We start from the raw sequence: 16,920 nt of genomic DNA, 5'->3' as shown, positions 1-16,920 counted from the left end.
TGCAATTAGTAAAATTTTGCTTTTTTATTTTAATTTTCTGACCCATTTAAGTACATCTTTATATGTATTATTCTCTTTTAAACTAAAAAATACTTATGTAATTTCTATTCATATATCTTGTATTTAAATATATTTGCAATTACAAATTCTTAATGATAAAGTTGCAGTTTAGTATATTTTAAATATATTTCCTTTAATATTAAATGACACACAATTAAATTAAGAGAGTAGTTGTGTAAATTGGAATGCAGCTACTCGCCCCAAGTCCAAACAATCCCAATCTTATCTGCTTTCGGCTCCCCTCAACCAGCACTGGCCTCAGCCAAGGCCGATGTTGGAACAACAACTCCCCCGGAAGAGCACTGCAGTGAGAGGCTCTTGCCTACTTCCATAGACACCTGCTGATTGTTGACTCTGCCTGGGACCTGATCAAGGCTGTCTCCATGGCAACTTGCTGTGTATCGCTATGACAATCCTGGGAACTGAGGCACCTAGATTTGATGCCAGGAGTAGCGACTACTACTACTAATTAAAAACAAGTACTTTGCTTTAGTATGTCAACACACCAAAAAGTGTAATTCTTTCACGCATGGCAAACATAATTTTTAATGAAAACATATTATTAATAAAACAATGATTTAAAATTTATTGTAAAGTAAAACTTTTAATCTGACACTATTTTAAACTTTTGAAAAGTAAACATAAGTGTGTAAAAATGCTTTATAAAAATGTATTTAATGTACTTAATCTGTTTATTATGTGTGTGTGTGTTTATATATAATGAAATATTTTGTTTCACAGCTCTCATTTGAAATTTTGCCTTCAAGAATGACATACAGTTTTGACGAGAAAATAATCGTATGGCTGGCATTTCTAGAAGATCAGGTGCTAATTCACAAATAATTTGTCACAGATGGGGAAAAAGTGGCAATAAAATTGTGTTTCTGCGTGGAGAGGTTTCAGCAGCATCGTGATATTCCTCCATCTACTAGAAGAACAATCCAGCTGGCTGATTCTACTTCCCACTGGGATCTCAGCTTTAATTGAGGTATAACAATAGATTGAATGTGCTCATTTTGTACTGCTGTCATTTATTTCTGTCAAAACCAATTCAATTGAATATACTATTATTGAATTTGTAGTTAAGGAAAGTGAAAAAGGTCTTAACGCTTTCACCCAAATTTTATGCAAGTGTTTATTACTTACACTCAGTAAGCACAGTATGGCCTTTTTGATGAATATGCTACACGTCTTACTCATTCTAAGTTGTTTTCTTGTGCATCAGTGGGGCCATATCCTCATACTTATATCTCCAAAATAAAAGGTAACATATTCCGCTAATTAACTATAATTATATTATTATTTTTATTTTAAATTTTTTTTAATACTGTGGGTTTGGAAACTTTGTGAACCATTAAGAAGTTACTGTAAGTTTGACCTACACTGAGACTGGATCTACCTGTAACTATATAAATACAAATCCAGCTAAACTAATAACTCAAATATATTGCAAATATTTACTCATTAAACAAAATAATCCAGCTGTGAATATCTTTGTTGCTATCTGGTGTAACACCCTTGAACAGCAATAAAAGCAACCCAATATTTCCATGTAACTGCAAATAAGTTCCCATTCATATTGATAACATTTAGAAAATTCACAAAAAAACTTTTAGTGCCACTGTATACATATATCTATTTATGTTTCATTATGTTGTCTACTCTCAATAGTTGGTACTCTTGGATAACCAATGGCCTTATTAGTGGTAAGAGCTTTAATAATAAAAAGAATTATTAAAAGAGTTCTTAATACACACTTTATTACTTAGTGTACAAAAGAAGGGAAAACAATAGCTCCTATTCTTTTTAAACTTCAAGGTGTTTATGCATTTGGATTTCTGTCGATGGTTCCTCAGTTGTTCATCAATTATAAGGTTTGTTTATAGACCAGTCGTAAACTAACAGTTGTCTTTTTCCTGTACTGTTTATTCTGAGTGTTTCCTGGAGTGTGTCTTTTGCTTTTTCTCCACAGTTAAAATCAGTGGCTCATCTGCAAGTGTCCATCTTTATGTATAAGGTACATCGCAGTTTAATGAGAAATCAATTTTCCTTTTGATCAAAAGTGTTAATTTATGAAAATACTGAAACGTTCAGGAACACCATTAAAACTAAGTGGCCTCTCACACAGAACACATTTTTACATTCCACTGCACTGCACTTGCAATTCCATTGTATTTCTATTAAAACATGAGCTTGACAACGTCATTAAAGAGTTCTTAATACACACTTTATTACTTAGTGTACAAAAGAAGGGAAAACAATAGCTCCTATTCTTTTTAAACTTCAAGGTGTTTATGCATTTGGATTTCTGTTGATGGTTCCTCAGTTGTTCATCAATTATAAGGTTTGTTTATAGACCAGTCGTAAACTACAGTTGTCTTTTTCCTGTACTGTTTATTCTGAGTGTTCCTGGAGTGTGTCTTTTGCTTTTCTCTACAGTTAAAATCAGTGGCTCATCTGCAAGTGTCCATCTTTATGTATAAGGTACATCGCAGTTTAATGAGAAATCAATTTTCCTTTTGATCAAAAGTGTTAATTAGGAAGGAACACCATTAAAACTAAGTGGCCTCTCACACAGAACACATTTTTACATTCCACTGCACTGCACTTGCATTCCATTGTATTTCTATGTAAACATGAGCTTGACAAGTCTGATAAGCTTGCATATTGCAACTTTTTTTTGCATTACATATTTTTTTCTATTCTATTCCACTCCTCCGCCTCTCTTTCTCTCACCCACAAACCTGCATTCTGCATGAAAGGCCTCTAAGCTATTAAAAGTTGTGTGAAAGGTCATCAGACCAGCTCTCAGCTGTATGTAGTACCTACTCTGCATTTCCTTCAGAAGGATCTTAACATTAGGACTGATGCTCATTTTTAGTAGGGTAACTGATCAATTAGTTCATTGTCCATAAAGTAAATGACAGCTTTTGACCCTTTCCAAAATACAGTAGATGTATAAAAATGTTTTAGCAGTGTTGTCACTATGCTGGGTTGCTTTTGCTTCTCAGGGCTTGAATACATTCATTAGCGATGTGTTCAGTGGAATAATAACCACTCCTGGACCCCATCAGTTGGCTTGCTTCAGAGATGATGTGGTCTTTCTCATCTACCTCTGTCAGCACAGGTAGGGAAAACATAAAATTGGTGCATGTGGCATTGGATGAAGGAGTGGACAAATAAATGTGTAAAAAGTATATATGTGTATGTATGTATTTATGTATGTATGTATATATACATACAAATATATACATTCACACAACAAACCCGATTCCAAAAAAAGTTAGGACACTGTACAAATTGTGAATGAAAACAGAATGCAATGATGTGGAAGTTCCAAATTTCAATATTTTATTCAGAATACAACATAGATGACATATCAAATGTTTAAACTGAGAAAATGTATAATTTTATGGGAAAAATAAGTTGATTTTAGGGTGTTACATACATATATACATACACACATACATATACATAGAAAAGGGTGTTTTATATATATATATATATATATATATATATATATAGTAATTTAAATTATCAGTAGCTTTATAAACTACAATTACAAAGTAGTTTCCCATTCTTTATTGAGAGTACAATAATTAGTCAGAGGAATGGATCAGTTGCTATTCATTTCACTCTCTTTAGGATTTACAAAGCTAGCAAGTCCAGGTCATGTGATTACGGGGCGTCACACAGGAAGAAACCAAAGGAAAGCCACATGAAGACTAAGCATCCGCAGCATTGTCTGACAGCTTGCACTCTCCATGCATGCAATACAGGAGAAACGTTGCTACAAAAACTGAAGAAGGGCATAACAGTCGCTGAAAGTTCTCTTTGTGTGCCCTTGTAATGGGCCTGCCTCTAAATCTGTGTGTAATATTTACTCAGGCTGATCCTACCAACAATTAAAAAGTGATGTAAGCTCTGAAGGAAACTAAAGCAACACCCAACTGTGCTTTTATAAGCTCTGAAACAATGACAGCAATGGCTATACCTGTGATTACCGCATGGACACTGTTTTCAAACATCCAGAAACACACCCACTAGTTGGTTTGAACAGAAATGAACTTGCTGCCGATTTCAAAAACAAATTTTGAGTTAGCTGCTTTGCATTACGCAGATGATTCTAATATGAATGCCTGCGGATACAACAGGAAATGAATTTAAGCTGAAATAGCAAGCTTCAGTACAGTATTTATTCAGAATGTTTTAAGAGTATTTTGTCATGTGCAATATTTGGTCTTTATTATGAAAGTATAGTTTTCAATGAAATAAATATCAAATACATGTCTGTGTGACTATATCTAGGTTTCATTTGTCTTCTTAAACATGTTTTAATTAAAGTTTGATAACAGAATTCAGTAAGACTTTACAATAGTTCATGTATTTACTAGCATGAACCGTACATTTATTTCAGTATTTATTCATCTTTGTTAATGTTAGTTAATGAAAATACAGTCGTTTATTGTTAGTTGATGTTAATTCCCAGTGCATTAACTAATGTTAACAAACACGACTTTTGATTTTAATAATGCATTATTAAATGCTGAAATTAACTTTTAGATTAATAAATGCTGTAGAAATATTGCTCATTTTTGGCTCATGTTAACTAAAGTTGTTAACTAATTAAACTTACTGTAAAATGTTACCTAGAATTCTTTTCTTCTGGATTTTTCGCCTTGTTGCCATTAAACAAAACCTGAAAAACAAACAAACAAACAAAAAAAAAAACCCTTAAAGACAAAACAGGTAGTGATTATATATTTGCTGTGGTGGTTTCACCCATTAGAGGAAGCAGTCAGACCGGTCAGTCTGGACTCAGGAGGGAGGAAGGATGATCTCATTAGATAAACAAAACTCAAGCCAGAGTAAACATTTTTTACCTTGTAATACAAGCCCTAATTATGACCCTTTGTTTGTTTGTTTGTTTTGTTGAAATGAATAAAAGTGACACTGAATATTTCAGTCAGGTCAGTCAAGATTAGTCTGAATTTGTATCTTACAGTATGTCTCAGTTGTAAAACACACAAGAAGGGTGTGACATAGCTACATACAAACTGCTCTGTGTCTGTAAAATTTACATCTAATCGTCGTCATGTTAGAATGTGATATGCACATTGTGACACCAGTCCAAAAGTATGAGGGAATGCCAGCTGTGCTGGTGTGTGCCTTCTTTCACTTGTCTTTTCACGGGGGCAGTGAAGCAATGTCTGCGGGGCGGATCTTTGAACAGACTGAAACATTTCAGTGAATGCTCTCTCTGACACACGCAGTCAGTGCTTCAGCAACATGGGGACTCTTTCTAATCTGCTCTTTTTGCTTCTAACTGTACACTCAGGTATGGCTTCTGATTCACTTGCTTCGATTGTGTTTATACATTTTGGATTGTTAAGATTGTTCAAAGTTTGTTTTTATTGTTTTTAACAAAATAAATCACATTCACAGTCCCCACCCCTTAGAATAGCGTCCATTAGATCAAAATGGAATTGTAAGAACCCAGTGATTGTTAAGATTGTAAACCCCAAACTTCTGAACAGTGCTATATTTATTTGGGCTATGTGCTATTTTCTAACCTTTCCATGACTTTGTAACTGACTGTTAATTTTTAACCAACTTGTAATGTGTGTTGTGTAAACAACAGTATTTTCCAGCACTGACAGTTTCAAGTATGGTGACATTTTAGAATAGATTGTGCTCTGTCGTGAATTTCAATCATTTTGAATTATCTGCTTGTTCGATTGCATCATAAATATTATTACATACAATATAAATAACATCAATTCACATCTTTCCTGAAGAACCAGACTTTTTTGTTTTCTTTTGCAGTAAATGCGCTGAAGTGTTACGTGTGTGGCTCTGCGACAACAAATCAGGAATGTAACAAAAGCGAACAGGACTGTCAGGCTCCTCTGGACACCTGCATGACCACCGTAGGCACACTAGGTGAGCAGATCTCTTTGATATTGAAGCAGCTCAGTACTGATATGGGGTACTTCATGGATACATAAGAGGAAGCCAGTTCAATAAACTGGGAATGAACAGAACAAAAACAGCCACACCTGTTGTAATTCTGAACATCAGAGATCAGCTGATCATCTGTGTGTCTTTCTTTGGAGGAGTATTAGCTACTGATCAGAAAGCCAGAACATGGCTCCAGTGTATATAATACACACAAATCATGTTTTGTAGTCTTGTGTGTGCCTTAATATGATTTTAAAAACATTTTTGTTATAAATGCCTCATTGAAGTAACATTTTAGAGGGGAAATATCAGTTTATTGTAAAATTATCTATTACATTTTATTTTGAGCATTATTTTGAACATTATTATTTTAAACTTGGCTTTGTGTTTAAATAACAAATCTGTGTCTGAATGGAAAAAGCCACTGATTTCTTTGTTTGTTTATTATTATTATTACTATATGAAAATGTAACACAACAATGAAAGTTTTCATTAAGATTAATATTTTTAATAAAAATCCTTAGTTTCGGTCTCTGCTATAATAGCCTATTCAACATCTTCAGAAACCAACAACATATAAAGACATACAGATCATATCAGAACATGACTTTAATGTTTATCATAAGCACAAATCATGTTGGCAGTACAGCAGAAATGCTGATCGCTTTTATGTTAATAAATATTTTACCATTTACTACTAATCACAAAATGCTTGATGTTTATTGAACCTGGAATATGCCTTAAAAAAAAAAAAAAAATATATATATATATATATATATATAAAAAAAAATTCACCCAAAAAAAAATAAAAAAAATTCTGGCATCATCTACCCTCATGTTGTTCCAAACCGGTATGAGTTTCTTTCTTCTGTTGAACACAAAAGAAGATATTCTAAGGAAGGTTTGTTATGAAACCATTTTCATACTATGAAAGTCAATAGCTACAGGCCACTGTTTGTTTCCTAACTTTTCCAAAATATCTTTTGTGTTCAACAGAAGGAAGAAACAAATTTTTGGGTAAACAATACCTTTAATGTTTTAATAAAAGTTAAGCGGAGTCATCAGTATTGACAGAATTTTCATTTTTACATTACAACCACTGTTCAATAATATATAGACATCAAATCTATCAGTGATTAAAACTTAATTTCTTGTGGAATCTTACCATTAGAGTTTTATTTAAAACAGCTGATGCTATGCAACATAAATAATGATCATCCCTGCGTCTCAATGTTCATACTATCCATCCTAAATAGTATGTGAGATTAGAATAAGTGTTTCCCAAACATAGATCATAGTATGTTGAAAAGAGTATGCCAGAAGTCCCCGAATGGTATTTCAGGGAGATTTTTTGAAGTGTGGATCTGTGCACACTCTAATGGCTAAAATTGAACTAGAACTCTTGAGTCTAGAACTACAAACACAAATAAAATGTGTTAGAAAAACTACAAATATGGCGGATGCGCGTGATCAACGGTTAGGTAGAGAGGTTTACAAAAAGGGGTTTGAGTTACTAATAAATCAACATTTAACCTGGTAAAAAATATTTATTGTTATCTGTGTTATATTTCATCTGCAACAGCAATGTGAACTTTTATAAACATCCTTTTGGTCGTTAACTTTTAAATGCATCATTATGCAGAAAATATGAGCAGAGTTCTCAGCATGAAAGACCCGTGACTTCGGCAGATCAACAAGCTACTTCTTATCTCTCCAGTACGGTAGAAGTTAAATTAAAGGAAATGTGGAGGATGTTAACTGTGACAAGATGACGGACAGGCCAGTTAACAGTGACAGGGTGCGTGTAACAGGTGCGATAGAGCGGTCCTTTAAAGATGCAATTGTGTAACATGATAGTATGTCCCAAAGCTTGCCTTTTTCTTCACCAAAAGAGTACATACTTTAAGGGTGTAGTATAAGTAGGCACATTGAGACGCAGGGCAGGTATGAGAGTTCTGCATGGTTGGTTGAACAGGTGTTTAACATCATGGGTGCAATTTAGACTGGAATGATCGGTTTTATAAGTCTAGTTCAGCCACTCTCTTTCACACAAATTCAAAACAATTAAAGGGATAGTTCACCCAAAAATGAAACTTAACCCATGATTTTCTCACCCTCAGGCCATCCTAGGTGTATATGACTTTCTTGTTTCAGACAAATCCAATCGGTGTTCATCTGAAAGAAATGTCCTGGCTCTTCCAAGCTTAATAATGGCAGTGAATGGGTGTTGATATTCAGTAGTCCAATAGAAGTCCAATAAAGTGCATCCATCTATCATTAAAATACTCCACAAGGCCTTCTGAGGTGAAGCCAGGCAAGATTTTTTAAATACCCATATTTAAAACTTTATAAACTGTAATCGCTTCAGTTAACTGTCGTACACACATTCACGAGAGAGTGACATTACGGCGGATGACGTAGGATGTAGCGTAAGCTACGATGAGAAGTGACAAACATGGAAACACAAAGGAGAGAGCAAAACAACATGCCGGTCATGATTTACAAGTACAAAATGAGGATTTATAAAGAAAAATGTCAAGAGGATTTCAGTATAAGCCAAGAGGAGCCTGGTTTTCCTTTGGTGTAAACAAAACTTGGTTCTCGCAAGACTAGCATTCTCAACAGAGCTTAAGCTACGCCTACATCCTACATTATCTGCTGGAATGCTACTCTCTCATGAACGCACGTACGGCAGTTAGAGGAAGCTAGAGATTACAGTTTTAAACATGAAGATTTTTCTTACACAAACACACTGCTTCACTAATAAAGAAAGGAGATATTTATTAAGTTATGGAGAAATACTAGTTCTGAAAGTTTATTGATTTGATGAACTTTTTTTTGCTTGTGGATTTGGTTTTCATTTTGGTTGGATTATGTTTTTTTTGCTTGATAATGGTGATTTTTAAAATGACTCTATATGTAACGATTAACCGTGAGCCGGTTGAAAATCGATTCAAATATAAATCGGTTGAGATGCTAAACAAATTGCAATTCATTTAGGTGTAGGAGTTTATATGAATGCATGTCTGAGGGGAACTTACGGTCTTTAGAAAAGTTTAGATGTTTTTTTTTTATCTTGCCTCTGTATAATGCATATTAAAGTTCATAAGTGCAGCGCTGCTTCGTTTACATCAGAAACCAAGGAAACACTTTAAGCGCCACCTGCTGGCAGAGAGTGAATCTGCGTCTCATTCAGCTCGTCTGCTGTTTCATGCAGATATTTTTATGTATAGTTTCACAAAACTGAAGTCAAACCATTCTGTTTTTGATTCAAAATGTCTAAATTATACAATTTTAATTAATTTAAATTTAAATTAAAAACTGCTCATGTTGCATGTATGCAGCATCTTTGTTTGGATTATGATTAAAATGCAGTGGTTGCCTCTCATTTTAAATGGAAAGAGCAAAAACAAAGCCTTATTTTGTTTATATGAAGAGATTTATTTTATTTGTGTTGCTTATTTGATTTGGGGCTTTTTTTAAAATTTCAGTTTAGTTTTGTTATTTAGATTTACATTCTATTTAAATGTTGTCATTTAGCAGACGCTTTTACCCAAAGCTACTTACAAATGAGGAAAATAGAAGCAATCAAAACCAACAAAAGAACAATAATATGCAAGTGCTATGTTAGTATATTATTATAGTTGTATTATAATTTCACAAAGAAATGTACAGCATTTTGTCCAAGCAATAATAAAAGGACACATTTAATTAATAATTAAGTCTTAAATATCATTTTGTTTTAAAAAAAATATCGAGAAACCAAATCATGAATCGAACCGTGAGTTGAGTGAATCGTTACATCCCTATATGACTCTGACTGAATTCATCTGAAAAAAGAAAGTCATATACACCTAGCATGGGGCACGGAAGTGTGGGTCCCAACCCAGGTTACTTCTGGTATATGACTATAGGCTAATATGCATGCACGATTTATCTTTAAAAGATTGCGATCTTGATAAAAACACAAGCAATCTTATTCCTAAATGATGATTCTGCTATGTCTATTTAACCTTTGAAATGACAGTCACATCAGAATATTTAAATTAAGCTTAATGCTTAGGCTGTAATAGCTACTTTTTACCCAATGGAAAAGGATCAGCTATCAATTACTGTAGAAAACATAGAAGATTGCATATAACAGGTGTTTCAGCAAAGTTTTGATCATGTTAATCATTTAGAGACCTTATACATTTGTGTACTCAGTAGGCCTTAATATTTTTGATTACAATGCTAACGGCTACATTGAAAGTAAAATATAAAGGGGTTTACCTAATAAAACAGAATGACAACTGATATTCGCATATGTGAGCCTTTTTAAAACATCACAAGGTCAGATATTCAGCTCCCAAAAGCTGCTGCATCAGTCATAAAACTAAAACTACTCAATATAGCAGAGGGAGAACTTGATAAACTTTGAATTTTGTCTTTTTAGGAGGTTTTACTGCCATTTCCAAGACATGCTCCAATTCAAAACTCTGCACAAGCGCTGCAGCCATCGCCTCTGTGGACAATAATGGAAATGGTGTGCAGGTGACGTGCTGTAACAGCTACCTGTGCAACTACAGCGGAGCTGCTAGTGTCACACTGCACCGATGGCTGCTGGTCCTGCCACTGCTCCTCATCACCCTCCTCTTCAGACAGCACACCTGAAATGTTAAACACATCCCATCATGGACTAAACGCATCTTCATATTGAAAATCCTACTGAGCTAACTTTCCCTGCTTCATTACCTGTTTGGTCATTTGGTTGAAAAGAAGGATGCAGAGTCTGTTAAATGGATCACGTTTTCCAGACATCCGATCATATAAAGTAGTTGTATGAAAACTTTAGAAAGGAAGAATTGCACAAAATGATGGCCTGTGTAAACTAGAGAATGAATATAATCAAATGATAACATAACCGTGTTGCACATGAATTCAGGCCCTAGACATGTGCATCTATGGACATATTTAATATGGGTTTTAAAGCCTTTTTCCTCTTTTATTTTTAATGAAAATAAAAATTATAGTTCTAACAGATACAATTCTAAAATCTAATGTCTTGAAAGCAAAATATTAATGGATTATAAAACAAAGGTATGTTTTAAACATGTTGACTACCTAATAAAATTATAAAAAAAACAAGATGATTTTCATTTGGAACAAAAAAAAGGGACATATATTAAATAGTAAAGGTAGGATACACATTAGTGGAAAACAAAGACAACTTACCAATAAATAAAATTAAGAAATTTTATTTATCAAGAATTGATTCAAAATAAATACACAGGACACACACAAAAAGGTGCAATTTTCAACTAATGATGATGTAGATCTTTAAAATATTCATTCAGCTTCATTATGTGATATCACTTCTATATCACAATCTACATCTCATATTAACAGTTACAGTAAAGGAAACAAATCCTAGAAAATCAGTGATACAAAGGTGATAATCTGTGGCGAAATACCAAAAATGATGACAAAGTTGTTATTCTGGATATATAATATCCATATTGTATAGTACTTATCCAAAAGGCCATAACTATACGATGATAGCTGTCAACAATAAAAAAAAAAAAATAATAATAATAAAAAAATATAATAATAATAATATCGAAGGGTAGTGGAAACCACGAAGTTAAACATTCTTTTGCGAAGCATTTAGATGAAAAAAAGTTCAAGTATGTTTTACAATGATTCTTCATTATTAGCTCCGTCTTGCAGTGTCCTCTGCTGGCGGTGAGCGGCTCTGTTGAGCAGGTCTTTATGGCAAGGCTTCTCCACTCAGCTCTACGGCCAGATTAGCGTCTGTGTCCGTCTGTACGAGCAGCGTGCCGGAAAACTGGCCTGCAGCGGCCGGCACGAACTGAACAGGAAGGTTGATGTAGTGTTGTGATCTAGGAAGGCACATGGAAAAAAAAAAAAAAAAAAATCAAAGGCAATAAAATATGTAGATATATAGTAAACTACCTTGTAACGCTAAGGAGCAAAAAAAAAAAAAAAAAAAAAGTGAATGGTAAAAAGAAAGTGAATTTCACATTAATAAAAGAACCTGCAAAAACCGATGATGTTTTAAAACAGATGGGTTTCACAACCTGTAGCCAACTAATATAATATAAATAAAATATTGGAAGAAGTTTGGAAGTTTAAAATTAAAATTTTAACTAAAAGTGATCTGTGACACCACACATATTTAGTACACAAATACATGCATTTAGTAAAATGCATATATTGCTGCCTACAAAACACACACAAAAAGCTGACCTGTGGCTGAGCTCTGAATCAGAGCCTTCACATCAGGCATCGGCAGCAGGAAGTGACATGGAATGCTTCAATAAAATCTCTACACTTACAGGCTTGTGCAAACATTAAGACTTTCTACTACTACAGATAGTGTAAGCAAGAGAGAATGTAACTCACCTTAGAGAATAATTTGAATGCTTGATGTGGAAAGGCTCTTTAGGACTTATGAATTTTAGCTGCAAGTCAATTAGAAAACCTCAAATTATGTTTCATGCCAGACATTTAGGAGCAGTAGCAACAACACTCCACCCATCAACATGCAATGACCATTTAGTGACTGAATTTGTTAGACTTCAATGTATTTAAATTTAAATGGTTGCTCTGTGAACTCACTAGATGGAGAAATTTAGCATTACATCACTTGCTCACTAATGGATACTCTGCAGTGAATGGGTGCCGTCAGAATGAGAAGTTCAAACAGCTGATAAAAACTTCACAATAATCCAGACTCCAGTCCATCAGTTAATGTTAAAAATACCAGTACTTATTTAATAATAAAACTGGCTCCAGTGGAAAAAGTCCATCCCCTGTTGTCCTCTCAAATCAAAATGTTTTCACAATCTGTGTTTACATCAGTTTTGGATTGTTTTCACGTGTCAACTGCTTGAAATCCGCATATTTCTCTCCTGAATCAGACTTAATGACTTTTTACAGGATAAATCAATAATATTGAGGACTTGTTAGATACTTATAAATGATGAATTTAACACTACATTACAGTGAATTAGCTGTTTGGACTCATTCTGACAGCACCCATTCACTGCAGAGGATCCATTGGTGTGCAAGTGATGTCATGCTAAATTTCTCCACATCTGTTCCGATGCAAGAAACGAACTCATCTACATTTTGCATGGATGATTTCAGAGTAAATTTTCAGCACATTATATTTATGGGTGAACTATTGCTTTAATATGCGTTTTTCACATAAAAACCTATTTTAAACAACTGGAAAGTGACACTGATTAGTTGCTAAGCACTTTACAAATGTCATCTGAATTTAGTGTGTTGTGATTAGTGCAGCCCTACATTCTCACCTCATGTGTGTTGGAGGAGTTATTTCTGAAGTTAACCTTTAGTGTGCTGGTGGCACCCACTTGTGTAGCAGGAAATGTGTACAGACTTTGGGGTGCATACACACCTCTCTTTTGGGTCTCAGTTGAAGATCTGCATGAATTAGAGAGAAACAGCAAAATGTGCTCTATGACGTTTTAGAAAAAAAAAACTTCCTCAAATGGTTGGAATTTATTGAAGTTTTTCAAAATTTGCTAATTTTTTGAGAATGAAGTGTAGGGTCTCTTCCTGTTCTTCACAGTGGTTTCTGTTTTCACCAATGAGCAATTTTCTTTAACACTGCATGCTTCTCCTGCTCTTATGCCCTGCACACATGAATTAATACACTCAACAGCCAAGTACTACCATTCCCAAATAGCATTACTCCTCCTGCATTAGTTTCCTTTTCCTTGCTTTAAGTAATTTATGACTGAAAAGGCACTTTTAGCTAATAGCCAATGCTTTAGCAGGCAAATTCACTGGGAGTTTCATTAGTTTAGTCTAACTATAAAACACACACACACACACAAAATAAACTGCAGAACTCTGCATTCATTAGACTTACAGTGCCGCACAACTGGAAGCGAGCACGGCTCTTGTGTTGAGGTTTGGCTGCTGGGTGGCATTCCAAATCCCAAAACTGGGCATAATCTCCCTGATCACGTGGAAGGAAAGTGATTGGAACCTTTAAACAAATACAAACAAAAACAGTTAAATCATTTTAAATAAAAATGATCAGAGACTAGATGATGGAAGTTTGATACTTCCACACTCCTACCTTCATCCTCTCTTGAATCCCAAGAGTCCCAGATACCTTCTCACATCTGAAGGCAGAGTATGTGGCACGATAAACATCTCCACTGCTATCAACGCCCTGATCCAACAGGCAACAGCACCATCAAAATCAATGAATTACTCCAGAATGAAAGCATTCAAAATTCTAACGTCACACACACCTTCACATATGGAGGAGCAAATGAAGACAGGTACCATCGGACCTCCTCTCCATGATTCTCCACCTCCAGAAAACATTCTGCACAAAGATAAAAATGTGTTCCTTTCATATATTTTAATAGGCTAAGATTTCAGAATCTTATTGAAAGTTTTATTGTTGTACAAATCAAAGTAATGAAAGTGATTGCGATAGTTATAATAGATGACAGGTTCTATCCTCACCTGATGACTCTCCAGAGACGGTGGAAGGGAAGACTAGTGTTCGGTTCTTGATCTCTACCTGAGGCTGGGTGCTGCTGCCCTCAGGTTTCTGTCCTGGTACGGTAGGGGTCTCAGCCTGAGGGGGCAGTGGGCATAAAGAGCGGTCCATGGCACAGCTAGTGGCAGAGACATCCATGGCCAGATCCTGCCGGATCTGAACTTTAATGGACTTTAGAGAGAGACATAAGGATGGGTGTTACAGAAAGAGCAGCACCATGATGTTTAATTTTCACCTATTGTCTATATGCATTCAGTACAGAATTTACTTAAGCTTAGTTTTTTTTAATACTCTGTTTTAAAACTCTATGGAATGTAATCCTCTTTGTGCTTTGGCTTCCAAGTTCATGACTGTAAAATCAAAATGATTTTCTTTGGTAAAATCAACAGTATGTCACAGTATAGGGGTTTACCTAATAAAACAGAATGACAACTGATATTCGCATATGTGAGCCTTTTTAAAACATCACAAGGTCAGATATTCAGCTCCCAAAAGCTGCTGCATCAGTCATAAAGCTAAAACTACTCAATATAGCAGAGGGAGAACTTGATAAACTTTAAATTTTGTCTTTTTAGGAGGTTTTACTGCCATTTCCAAGACGTGCTCCAATTCAAAACTCTGCACAAGCGCTGCAGCCATCGCCTCTGTGGACAATAATGGAAATGGTGTGCAGGTGACGTGCTGTAACAGTTACCTGTGCAACTACAGCGGAGCTGCTAGTGTCACACTGCACCGATGGCTGCTGGTCCTGCCACTGCTCCTCATCACCCTCCTCTTGAGACAGCACACCTGAAATGTTAAACACATCCCATCATGGACTAAACGCATCTTCACGTTGAAAATCCTACTGAGCTAACTTTCCCTGCTTCATTACCTGTTTGGTCATTTGGTTGAAAAGAAGGATGCAGAGTCTGTTAAATGGATCACGTTTTCCAGACATCCGATCATATAAAGTAGTTGTATGAAAACTTTAGAAAGGAAGAATTGCACAAAATGATGGCCTGTGTAAACTAGAGAATGAATATAATCAAATGATAACATAACCGTGTTGCACATGAATTCAGGCCCTAGACATGTGCATCTATGGACATATTTAATATGGGTTTAAAAGCCTTTTTCCTCTTTTACTTTTAATGAAAATAAAAATTATAGTTCTAACAGATACAATTCTAAAATCTAATGTCTTGAAAGCAAAATATTAATGGATTATAAAAAAAAAGGTATGTTTTAAACATGTTGACTACCTAATAAAATTATAAAAAAACAAGATGATTTTCATTTGGAATAAAAAAGGACATATATTAAATAGTAAAGGTAGGATACACATTAGTGGAAAATAAAGACAACTTACCAATAAATAAAATTAAGAAATTTTATTTATCAAGAATTGATTCAAAATAAATACACAGGACACACACAAAAAGGTGCAATTTTCAACTAATGATGATGTAGATCTTTAAAATATTCATCCAGCTTCATTATGTGATATCACTTCTATATCACAATCTACATCTCATATTAACAGTTACAGTAAAGGAAACAAATCCTAGAAAACGACAGGAAAACTCAAAGACTTTACATCAGTGATACAAAGGTGATAATCCGTGGCAAAATACCAAAAATGATGACAAAGTTGCGATTCTGGATATATAATATCCATATTGTATAGTACTTATCCAAAAGGCCATAACTATACGATGATAGCTGTAAAAAAAAATAAAAAATAAAAAATATAGAAGGGTAGTGGAAAACATGAAGTTAAACATTCTCTTGCGAAGCATTTAGATGAAAAAAAAGTTCAAGTATGTTTTACAATGACTCTTCATTATTAGCTCCATCTTGCAGTGTCCTCTGCTGGCGGTGAGCGGCTCTGTTGAGCAGGTTATTTTCAAGTATGTTTTACAATGACTCTTCATTATTAGCTCCATCTTTGTGTGTGTCTGTACGAGCAGCGTGCCGGAAAACTGGCCTGCAGCGGCCGGCACGAACTGAACAGGAAGGTTGATGTAGTGTTGTGATCTAGGAAGGCACATGGGGAAAAGAAAAAAAGATCAAAGGCAATAAAATATGTAGATAAAGTAAACTACCTTGTAATGCTAAGGAGCAAAAAAAAAAGTGAATGGTAAAAAGAAAGTGAATTTCACATTAATACAAGAACCTGCAAAAACCGATGATGTTTTAAAACAGATGGGTTTCACAACCTGTAGCCAACTAATATAATATAAATAAAATATTGGAAGAAGTTTGGAAGTTTAAAATTAAAATTTTAACTAAAAGTGATCTGTGACACCACACATATTTAGTACACAAATACATGCATTTAGTAAAACGCATATAGTGCTGCCTAC

At 34.6% G+C, this 16,920-nt stretch overlaps 2 protein-coding genes and 1 long non-coding RNA gene across 4 annotated transcripts in view; 2 read left to right on the top strand and 1 right to left on the bottom strand.

Annotated features, from left to right (window-relative positions):
* The first annotated feature begins 864 nt into the window (after positions 1-864).
* LOC122147950 lies at positions 865-1,902 on the top strand. The gene is made up of 3 exons (XR_006161927.1): positions 865-1,324; positions 1,732-1,766; positions 1,879-1,902. It is a non-coding gene; the product is annotated as an uncharacterized LOC122147950 (long non-coding RNA).
* A 3,340-nt stretch (positions 1,903-5,242) lies between these two features.
* Positions 5,243-15,734, top strand: LOC122147949 (prostate stem cell antigen-like). Of its 2 annotated transcripts, none has more exons than XM_042772043.1 (3): positions 5,243-5,398; positions 5,887-6,003; positions 15,148-15,734. In XM_042772043.1, exons 1-3 carry the CDS (start codon positions 5,350-5,352, stop codon positions 15,363-15,365), a joined length of 384 nt encoding a protein of 127 aa, XP_042627977.1. In that variant the 5' UTR covers positions 5,243-5,349; the 3' UTR covers positions 15,366-15,734. The 2 variants fall into 2 exon arrangements, with proteins under 2 accessions (XP_042627977.1, XP_042627976.1); XM_042772042.1 differs by lacking the exon at positions 15,148-15,734 and adding an exon at positions 10,457-11,166.
* LOC109104634 (centrosomal protein of 192 kDa-like) overlaps positions 11,243-16,920 on the bottom strand; it is a 28,079-nt gene continuing 22,401 nt past the window's right edge. The window contains exons 47-48 of the mRNA XM_042772033.1: positions 12,427-12,485; positions 11,243-11,903 (exon numbers count right to left, since the gene is read on the bottom strand). Of these exons, the coding sequence (XP_042627967.1) occupies positions 11,771-11,903; positions 12,427-12,485 (192 nt within the window). The 3' untranslated portion in view covers positions 11,243-11,770. The remainder of the gene's footprint in view (positions 11,904-12,426; positions 12,486-16,920) is intronic.

This window comes from Cyprinus carpio, chromosome A16 (assembly GCF_018340385.1).
Source record: "Cyprinus carpio isolate SPL01 chromosome A16, ASM1834038v1, whole genome shotgun sequence".
Lineage (NCBI taxonomy): Eukaryota > Metazoa > Chordata > Actinopteri > Cypriniformes > Cyprinidae > Cyprinus > Cyprinus carpio.
Note: the sequence above shows the minus strand (reverse complement) of the source record. Positions and strands in the feature narration are given on the sequence as shown.